This window comes from Macrobrachium nipponense, chromosome 37 (assembly GCF_015104395.2).
Source record: "Macrobrachium nipponense isolate FS-2020 chromosome 37, ASM1510439v2, whole genome shotgun sequence".
NCBI lineage: Eukaryota > Metazoa > Arthropoda > Malacostraca > Decapoda > Palaemonidae > Macrobrachium > Macrobrachium nipponense.
Genome location: NC_061097.1, coordinates 46,985,524 through 46,996,743, shown reverse-complemented (window position 1 = coordinate 46,996,743; position 11,220 = coordinate 46,985,524). Strand labels below are relative to the sequence as shown.

Here is an 11,220-nt window from a genome sequence, read left to right as displayed (position 1 = left end):
CTTGCGTGCAGCTTCGAAAGTGCAGCACAGTGCCTGAAGGGCATCTACACTCTTAAATGTCTCACAATGTCTGAAAAACATGCCTCTTTAATACAGGGTCACTGAGGCCTACCATTATTTTCCGCAACAGCATGTACTCTATTAAACACTCCCCGCATTTGGGACACTCAAAATCACAGTCGGTGGCCTTCTGAGCACACCTCGAAAAATAGTCGCTCATAAACTAATTCCTCGCGCCCTTGTGCGAGGGCAAAGAATTCAGACCACTGAACTGCCATGATTCGACGACCGAACAACACCAATATTCCCGATGGCGTCCAAGCCGCGTCTGGGGCGAGGGCATTCCATTTGGCATCTGAATACCGAGCGTCCAGTGCACGTTGCAACGCCGGTACACAGTTGAGCCTAATGTGCAGGACAACATCCTGCGGCGGGAACTTGTTAAGGTGAATCCAATACGTCATCGAACGTCTCCAGGATCTGAACGCTGCCGAAGACATTACCGCCTCACACTTCTCAGGGGCAGCAGAGACAGGAACTTTACCGGCACGTGCTCCTGAACGGGAAGGGTGGGCATCCTGAAGGGAACGGATGGCACGCTGCTGGTCTGCAAATAACGTCTGTGCTTGCATGACGGCCTGTGACAAGGCCCTTGGCATTGCAGGTGAGGCACGCCTCGGCGTGGTGGCCTGGGGTGGTCGACGTATCTGGGGCATGGTTGGTCCTTATCCTACTCACTGCGCCATGTTGGGTTTGCAATGACACAACGTCCTGGAGACTGGACTTTATTACAGGATACTCGGGAGCCAACTGATTCGCAACAGCGAATACAGAATTGCCAATAACGGATGCATGCGGCAGCGCATGGCCGAAGAACATATCGTTACACTTATTCTCTCTACAACAAAACGTACCTCATAATTTGGAACCTGAATTCATATATATATATATATATATATATATATATATATATATATATATATATATATATATAGAATGATACCTTTTGGAAATTCAAGTGAACTAGTTTATCTCCTACACTACTAAAGTTAATTTTCAATAAACATAAAACATAATATGAGATATATCTCAATATGGAATTAGAAAAAAGCAATGAATAACATTTTATATGTACATATAAAATGTTATTCATTGCTTTTTTCTAATTCCATATTGAGATATATCTCATATTATGTTTTATGTTTATTGAAAATTAACTTTAGTAGTGTAGGAGATAAACTAGTTCACTTGAATTCCAAAAGGTATCATTCATATATATATATATATATATATATAATATATATATATATATATATATATATATATATATATATATATATATATATGAATTCAGGTTCCAAATTAATGAGGTATGGTATATAGGCTGTTTTTCTCATTGTAAGAGGGAAATACTGGCTGATATTGCTAATGAAAGAGACCCAATGACCAATCCGTCTGCTAGTTCACAACATTGTCCATGCTGTTTACAAGTAGTAACATTATTGCTGTCTACACTTTTCTAGCGTTTGCAATTTGTAACCCATGATACGTACGGTATATGGTCAACAATTCCGCACATTTAATTTGTAAATCCTTTGGAGCTAGAAGGGTGTAAGGAGGAACAATAAAATCGAACCATTGTGATATTGAATTGCTGCGGTGCGAAATAAAACGTTCTTTCTGAAGAAGAAGAGCACTATGAATATGTACATCTTTAAAAAATGGTCTTCTCACCGTTATTTTATATCCTGCGACTGCATGAAATATATAATTACAAAAACTTATCTATATATAGGATAAATATTTTATACAGTAAATATAATTGATTATGCTGTATTTTTATTTTAAAAAATGATTGAAAAAGTGTTCGGGTAAACAGATGTACACAAGACCCACAATGCCTTTCTTCTTCCTTCAGAAACCCAACTCGCCATGGTATGATGTCCGCCGACTTTGGAAATTTTAATCTTTGTGTATATCGGTCATCGTACGTTATATGTGATATATCTGTCCACTCGAAATTTCTCTACTGTCGCAGTGCATCACTAATGGTTTCTGTTATTTTCAGGGAAAGGATATAAATCATAAACACGACCGGAAAGTCGTCAGGCGGGCCCCAAAGTCTCAGGATATTTACCTGAGGCTTTTGGTGAAGGTTAGTGTTTATTTACTTACACGTTTTTTTATCACTTAGTTTTGGAGTTCGTTCGTTGTTGCTTGTGGGGTTTACAACACAGAATGTGGGGGATAAGTTTTCGTATATTAATGTTTTAAGTTCATGTCTCGGCAGGGCTGAAACAACTCAAGATTTTGTCTGCATGCAGACTTGTTCAAGATCGCACACTAATTTCATTTAATAATTTAAATATATATACGCTTGTACTCTCCTTGAAACGTTACGTTTTAAACTCCACACGCATATTTTGTATATAACGCAAGTTTCCGAGTTACAGCTAGGTCGTGGGTGTGACATGAGGTTAGTATTTTGATTGTCAACTTGAAAACTAACAGCCATTATACAAGTGCTTAAGTCAGGTTTACGTCCCAAAATACATTAATGGCCACCGGGACTGTCTGCTCGGACCCACCTTCCTGAAAATGTTATTTAATACGTCCTGACACCGGAGACGGGCACCAGTCACGAGTCATTGGTTGTGGGAGCAACACCTCGAGATCTTTCTACTTTCCTCTCGAAATAAGTGTTTTCTCTCCACAAAGCACAAAGTAATGTCATTAAATTTAAGATTTAACAAAAGTCAATGGAAGTTGAGCCATGTGCCGAGCAAATGTACCTCCGTGACGCTTACGTAATTTTACTTTTAAAACTCCTTACGTGTAGAAGGTTGACACCATTTCAGTGTTTGCGGAGTCACTTGTGTCAAGAAACTTCCCAATTTTTGTGCTAAATCTGCGCCACTTGTACCCATAGGGTAAACAACCAAGTGGACTAGCTGAGGCCACCTTGACCATGTTTGGACCCACCTTCAGGAAAAGTACTTTTAACACGTCCTGACTCTATAGATGGACACCAGTCAAGAGTCATAGGTTGTGGGAGCAACACCTTGAGACCTCTGCTTTCCTCTTGTTGAAGACTGAAACTTTTCTTTAGTTGCACAGCCTGATACCCGCCAGTCGTCAACTGGGACAGGTTCCTCATACATAGGGTAAAAAACCGCATGGTACAGGGGTGGACCATGTATGATCAATGTGTACAACCCCAAGAAATGTACATTATAACGCGCCCTGACACTGGAGTTGGTCTTTAGCTCCCTTTCTTACCAATAAGAAGTCGCGTCTGATGCCCTTCTCCGATGTCAGGACGCGTTATGTACTTTTTGGGGGGTTGTACACATTAATCGTACATGGTCCACCTCTGTACCATGCGGTTTTTTACCTTAAGTGGACTTAACCTTTCCTCTAATGCCGGGTCCTGATCAATCCAGACCTTATGTACCTGATATCAGACATTGACTTCGCTTCTGTTCAGAGGTAGTCCCGGCATTCTGCAAACTAGCCATTCACCTTGTTCTCAGTTGTCCCCAATATGAAAATCGCACTAGTTACAGTGGTGGGGTGGCTAAGACTGTTCCCTTACCTGGGAAGCCCCATCCCTCACCCAGTTGCTGGCAGGGAGCCACTACAGACCCGGGGACGAGCGATTTTCGCGGGAAAAATATCTGAGAATAACGTTTTTTGCCCTTTTTTGTAATTGCCCCAGTAAAAATAAAGCCTAAAAAACATCAAACGGTAACGGGGGGACCCATTGGGAAACCGGGGTTTTTGGGTGGGGGAAGTGGCGAACGACTTTCACGGCGAACGACTCTCTCAATTCCCGGTTATGAGGCCCAGAACTGTGACACTTAATGCAAAAATTTGACCCCTTACTCTGCATTCAAGGTTTGACGTAGGCTAGGCTAGCTACCCCTAACCGACATTATATTATTCGCATTTTTAAAGATTCTTGGCAGGCGAGCATGTTCTGGCAAGAGGTAATAAAAATTGCGCTGCCCCGATTTTTGTTTCTTGGCAGAGTAATAATTGCGCTGCGCGCGCTAACCACAGAGCTTACAGTAGGCCGCGGCGGAACGGCGCTACGCCCCTTATCCGCATTTTTAAAGATTCTTGGCAGGCGAGACATGTTCTGGCAAGAGGTAATATTGCGCTGCGCGCGCTAACCACACACCTTACAGTAGGCCGTGGCGGAACGGCGCTACGCGCCTTATCCGCATTTTTAAAGATTCTTGGCAGGCGAGACATGTTCTGGCAAGAGGTAATATTGCGCTGCGCGCGCTAACCACAGAGGTTACAGTGAATTAGGCACAGTACATACAAAAACACGACTACTGCCTATTTCTCCCCACCATAACTGTAACATTGAACACCTTCCTCGTTTGTCACGGCCTTACTGTTCGAACACTGCTCCGGTACAGGCTTCGAACTAACCGAAACAGTACTGTTAGAACACGTGCTTCGGTACTGGCTTCGAACTAACCCAAACACTAGTTTTAAGGCTAACAAACATTAATATACAACTTACCTTATTCACATTTCAAAGTCGCTGCTGTCCGACGACCATGAAGGGGTAGAAGAAGGCATCAGTCGCGGCCTCTTTGGAACGGGTGAGGGATCACGTGTCTCGCTGGTAGAAGGTCCTGGCCTTATTGTTTCGGGCCGGGAAATCCAATTTGAGATGGGGGATGTCGGGCGGCTTTTGAGCGGGTTGATACGTTTGATTAATTTCAGGAACGCTCGAAATGGACACGGAACATCTTGTAGATACCTCTTCTGGATACAGTACGTAGAAAAATAGCTTTCGTAAAGTTCTTTCTGCCTACCGTGTCTCGGTAGCGCGCTCCGTTTAAGGACACCGCCACTCTGCGATTCTATAGTGTTCGTGTGTACATTCGGGTCGTCAGGGCTAATAAAGTTAACGCTGTGGTTCACGACATTATGCGCAAAATAATGATCCCGGACTTTGCTGTACGACTTCCAGCAATCAGATATGATTGTGGTTTCTGGAAGTACGTTATCAAGCAACACCGGGATCAGAGTTTCGGCAGATCGGTCTGGAACCACCTTGAAAAAGGTCTCACACATGTCTGCCGGTCAATGCCACCGAACACCCAAGATCCGTCTACCTTTCGGCCACGGTTGTACTTCCGTTTCCCAAATTTAGATTCGTCGATCTCGACAATATGACCAGGACCACCGATTTTCTTATTATCAGCACACAGGATTTGGCAACATACATCTCTACAAAAATTATACCAATCGACCATGGTGTTCGGCGCTAAGGGCATAACCAAATCTGTGATAACACACTGTGGGATCATCTTTGTGAAGCAAAATATTAATATAATAATTGTCTCTTGAGGCAAACGCGACTTTTCAAAAAACGATCCGTGCCGAACTGATACCTTCTTACCGCACTTACTGTTTGTACATCGCCACATGTATAGGGCCATGTATATCGCTTGGCTTGTGGCCTCGCTAGTCCCATGTTTCATGAATCGTCGGTTCGCTGTGTTGCATGATGTGCATAACCCCGAATAGTCCCCAAGTAACCCTTCCCTATGTAGCCACTTCATAAATTCGTCCGTGTTTCTTAAAAACTCGAGAAGGATACCAATATATAAATGCGTATATTGATCAAACTGGTCAGCAGTAACACTTTTCGGAAACAATACGGAATGAGTTCTATCCATGGCGGCGGTGTAGAACGGAAAGGGCAAATTTTGTGACTGCAGGTATGATTGTCTGATTCATATTCATGGGACACGTTTTTATTGGTTGGGAGGAAGTTAATCCATGTCCCTTGGGAATGACCTGGGTCAACCTGATACAGGATTGGTTTGGTTTAAAATTTCCCGCGTTGGGGGCGGGCCGACGTACAGCGCCTGTCCGCGGCCAACTCAAGAACTACGGGAGCTCGGACCGCCGTGTCAGCCTTCACATCAAGTGGGTACTTAGAAAAATATTAGTTTCACGGGAAATATCGGCGGATGGTATTTTGGCGTAAAATAGTCGGATAAGTGACTTTTCTGGTATATATTGGAATTCTGGACAACTTTTATTCTATGCATTTTGTTATTTGGAGTAATGGTTCTGGAATTGTCAGATCTGTCCCCGGATCTGCGAACTACCCGCTGGCAGCTTTTTAATGGTAGTTTTATTTCAAAGTTTGGGTTTTGTGGATAGTTACATAACCAGATACTTTTGTTCTTGTTTTATCAGTAAAATAACTGGTAGATCCAGGGTACTTATCCGCGGCGGCCTAGACTATGGCAGTTGCAGTTTTTCTATGCAGTTTTACCTACTGAACAAGAATTTTAAGTAATATTTATTCGGACAACTGTAATTAACCCCCCAGGGGCCAGTACTAAACAGCAAAATACAATGGACGCCCCAATCCCTAGTGGATGTCGTATCAGCGGTTACGTTCCTTGCAGTCTGTGCGGATTGCTTCTGTAGAAATTCCATAATATTTTTTTTTTTTTTTTTTTTTTTGTTTTTTTTTTTTTTTTTTTTTTTTTTTTTATTGGGCTTCTGTAGATGATATGCAATTTTCACATTAAGTGTTTTTTAATTTATTTATTTAATTCAGGCTTCTGTAGCTGAAATGTAATTTTTACGTGAAGTGTTTTCCCGTGGCAAATGTAATTGGATGTTCACTTTGGTAACAAATTAGTGTGGTAGCAATAGGAGGAAACACCGCAGTTGATCCATCATCATCGCGTGGCTCAGCCTTATTCACTATATATAATTGGTGAAACAAATCACATCTTTAAGCATACCATTCAAAAGATTGAAGTTTTGTCAACATAGTGTGATATATGGGAGCGCCATATGAACTATAATAGGCATGTGAGGTCTTTGTAAAATATGTTTTCAAGACAGAGTTTTTTGAAATCCAACATGGCGGCATACTGGGGGGGGGTGTGGGGCGTGACTTGCTGTTCGTAACCATAGCCAAGCCACCATCTTTCCCAGCCTTCCCAGCACTCATTTGAACAATGTTAGCGTATAGGGTAAACAACCCCAGTCAATCCATTGGTATCACATGGTTTTCGGCCTTATTCACACTAGTTATTGGAAAACCAGAATACAATTACATCTTTAAGCATACCATTCAAAAGATTGAAGTTTTGTCAACATAATGTGATGTATGAAAGCGCCACACGAACTAAAATAAGCATGTGAGCTCTTCGTAAAATATGTTTTCAAGGCAGTTCTGAAATACAATATGGCGGCAGCTGCGTGACTTGCCGTTCTCAACCACAGATAATCCTCCAGCATTCCCAGCCTTCCCAGCACTCATTTGAATAATGTTACCGTACATATGTAACGTTCATTGGTCTTACTCAAGATTGCAATTGTAATCAGCACAATTAAACAACATTTTGTTGCCTATATTAGTGAAAGTATGAAACTTTTTATTCCCGGGGTCATGGTTTGAACTGAAAATCCTTTTTACCTCGTAATTGGTGGTTTTATCCTTACTACCAACACAACGCCATCACAACTGAAACTCCACAGTGCTTATTTGTAATTATGCACAGTTTGGTCTTAATTCACTCCAAATTGCACTTGAACTACGTTGCTGTTCCTGGTTCCTAAGCGCTCACTCCACAAACACAGTTACGGGCAGCACACGAGTACACGGTTTATGAGATACAAAGCTTTATTCCCTTAATTGTTTACTTTACTTTGTTACTTCAAAATGTTTATTTAATTCATGTCTTATTATCCCATTTCTTGCAACCAAATTAACCCCGAAAAATTACAGATATTTCTAAAGTAGATATGAGCAGACAACAGCAAAATGACTCGTCATTGCTAATTTAGTGGGAGCTTCACACATACACCGATGCATTTACAAGCTTTCCATGAATTCTAGTTGTCATAGTAATGCAATAATGATAAAATTGCTCTAATATTTATCTAGGAGCGCTTACAGTTTAGTTGCCCACGGGTTTTGTCTGCTAGGAAATCGGCGGAGCAATACAAACAAGATGGCGGACGGTTTGTTTTGGCGCAAGGTTTAAAAACATGCGTATTGTCAGAAAACCCTAAAACCTATAAAAACGGTACTAGGGGACCCTTTTGGGAAGCGGGGTTTTTGGGTGGGGGGAGAACACACGAGGTTTGGTTAAAAGTTAATGAAAACGGTAAGGGGGGACCTATTGGGAAACGGGTTTATGGGTGGGGGGAGACACAGACGACGACAATGAACACGAAAAATCACGAAACCCTAGGGCAACTAAACTGTAGGAGCTACCGTACCAACTAAAATGTAGGAGATCCCGTTGTGTTAGGCTAACCAAACGACGACAATGAACAAGAAAAACCACGAAACCCTAGCAGACGAAACCAGTGGCCAACTAAACTGTAGGAGCTCCCGGCCTAGGCTACTAAACTGTCCCCCTACTCAACATTCGTAGACCGAACATATGGGCTATTAGCCTAATAGAACGTTCATGCATGAAATGCGGTACCTGGCTAACTGAAGTGATCGTAACCAAACGAACCAACCTAACCAAACTTAGGCCGCGTGCCCTTACCTGGCCGGGGGCTTCGCCCCCCTGGACCCCCCAGTATAGTATATTAACAGTGATTGCTACCTAACCAAGGGAACCAACCTAACCAAAGTTAGTCTACACGTCCTTACCTGGGCGGGGGGCGAAGCCCCCAGTATAGTATATTAACAGTGACGTGTTGAAGTACTTTTTCAAAGGGTGGATCCACATGAGGTGAAAATTGGATCAGCTAGTCTGTATTTCCCCTATACTCTGCATTTAAGTTAGGATTGCACTTCACTCTTCATGCTGTAACAGCACGTTTTTCTACTGTGCTTTACTGCCTTTGTATTTTTTGTGATGGTGAATGATTGCTACTGCCAGCAAGCAGTTCAGTGCAGGGGTTGTCTGCAGTCCTGATACTCATGTTTTTCCTGTTTCAACTTGAATGTGTTACGCTCATCAATCAACTCCCATGTGTGTTTGCAACAGACTATTCTCCCTTGGGTAATAAAGTACAAAGGATAAACCCAAGTTATTTTGGAATTTCCATCAATATAATTTTGTACTGTCCCTGCCATGTGACTTCTAGTTTGACAAAAGCTTCAAGTTTCATTGCTTTACCAAGATTTTTAAGAGTTTGTCTAGAATCCAGACACCAGAATAGTTAATAATCTTGCTTTCTTAGGCAGTATCAGTCTTAAATTTCAAATATTCAGCCAGCTCACAGTTGACATGACTTGCTGAATTTTAACCTCAGAAGTGTGAATAGTCCTGAATATTTGAAAGATTGAAGGTTTTATATATACAATGTATATAATCCCCTTTCCAGTTAGTGGTTTTTCATTCTATTGTGCATTATCTGTTGTTATTGCATCTTTTTTATGATTTATCTTGTCATCTGTAGATATTTTAGGCATTCTATTATACAAGCTAATAAACCTTTAATGTGTCCTATGTTTTTATATAATTATGAAAACAATATACTGCATCGAAGTGACGTGAAACCTAATATGTAATGAACAAGAGCCATCGCTGGGTTTTAAAATCCCTGTGGATGTGCATAGGATTCATCTAACGAATTAATAATGATAATAAAGTATGATGGTTCAACTTTTTTAAAAACTAAACAGCTTCTTCATCTCAACATTTTATCAATTGTTCCAGCCAATTTTCGGTACACCATATGCAAGTGCAGTGCCTCTAAAATTAACAATCTGTCTAGTTGCGTTTCTTAATACCTTTAGTATAGCAACTTCAATTCATCAGGTTATACTTACTTCATTTTGTAATTTTGAAAACTGTTGTACTAGTTAGATGCAATTCCATCATAGCCTGTTCATGAATTCCAAATGAATCCCACAAGATGCAGGATTATTGATCTCCAACAAAAAACTACTTTTTATAAATGATCTCTGACAAAAGACTACTTTTTATAAATAATTTTGCCTAAAATACCTTCATTATAACTGGAGTTAATAATGAATGTAAAGAATACATTAATTAATGGTTTAGAAGAAATTTACTAAGGCATAAAGTTACGAAGTGCCTGTCATTTAAATCCATCTCGTGCTGGACCAAGGATCATATGAAGATGCATGCAACCGTGATTTAGTGTTCAGTAATTAATTTCTCCACCAGCTGGGGCAAGTGACAAATAAAATAAAGTTAAATCTTTCAGGTTTAGAAATGGGTACCAGTAATTCAAATTAGAATGAAAAATTTAAATTATAGTATTTCATATAAAGTATTTTGATTTTCATACACTACACATACTTTAACCTGCTGTTAATTAGGTGGGATCCCTGGTGCGAAAGAAGGGGTTTTCGGTTCCTCTGATAATTGCTGTGGTCAGCACCGTCAGTAATTCATAATCTTCTAGTATATTCCTGAATTTTTTTTGGTGTTAAGCAAATTTATAATTAGATCATTTAGATTTTTTTGGGGATTCAGATCCTTGAATGTTTATATTTGATGTTTTGTATGTGTCAGTGATTTACTTATTCTCTTAATTATCTATTAATTGTTTGTATCCCTTGATTTTGCTGCCTTGTTTCACATTGCATGTGCAGTTATACGCGAGGGATAAATTGAATGCTTGATTAAATTTAGACTTCTATATGTTTTATACAAGACAATTATTCAAGCAGACAGGCTTTTCATCCTAAAAGCATTATACTCTGTGGACAGCCATAAATCAAGTGCAGAGGTTTTGAGGGATGGTTTAAGGGAAAAAGAACTTGTAGTAGTAGTAAATTGTTCCGACACGGCATACAAACCTTCGGTCCTTTTACAATAGGAAGGTACTAGCGGCAAGCTGGATAGGTCGTAAGCTTTCGAACAGGGGTTCGGTAGTTAACTGCTTGTCCGACAGGCGCGCGCGCGCGCGACTGGGAGGTAAACAAATCACTTTTGCTTTCGGCCTGCTGGCGTGTGGACGTGTATCATCGCTCTCTGCCGCTTCATCGTCGTTTGCTTTCGCATGATTGTGTTTTTTCTTTTTCTATGTATCTAGTGAACTGAATTGTAAGTACAATCATTTCATTGAATTCAATTGTGAATTAAAGGATCTTGGTTTCACAACGCCCTCCGATACCCGAGTGCCGGGACTGAAGGGCGTAATTGTGGGAATTCATTTTCCCAGAATGATCCTCGTATTGTGTATGCTCGGTGCCGAGGGCGGGAGCGCTTCGCTCCGAGGCGT

At 41.0% G+C, this 11,220-nt stretch overlaps 1 protein-coding gene across 1 annotated transcript in view; it reads left to right on the top strand.

The window, feature by feature from the left end:
• Window positions 1-1,865: 1,865 nt before the first annotated feature.
• LOC135209240 (large ribosomal subunit protein eL18-like) overlaps window positions 1,866-11,220 on the top strand; it is a 64,343-nt gene continuing 54,988 nt past the window's right edge. The window contains exons 1-2 of the mRNA XM_064241932.1: window positions 1,866-1,935; window positions 2,069-2,155. Of these exons, the coding sequence (XP_064098002.1) occupies window positions 1,933-1,935; window positions 2,069-2,155 (90 nt within the window). The 5' untranslated portion in view covers window positions 1,866-1,932. The remainder of the gene's footprint in view (window positions 1,936-2,068; window positions 2,156-11,220) is intronic.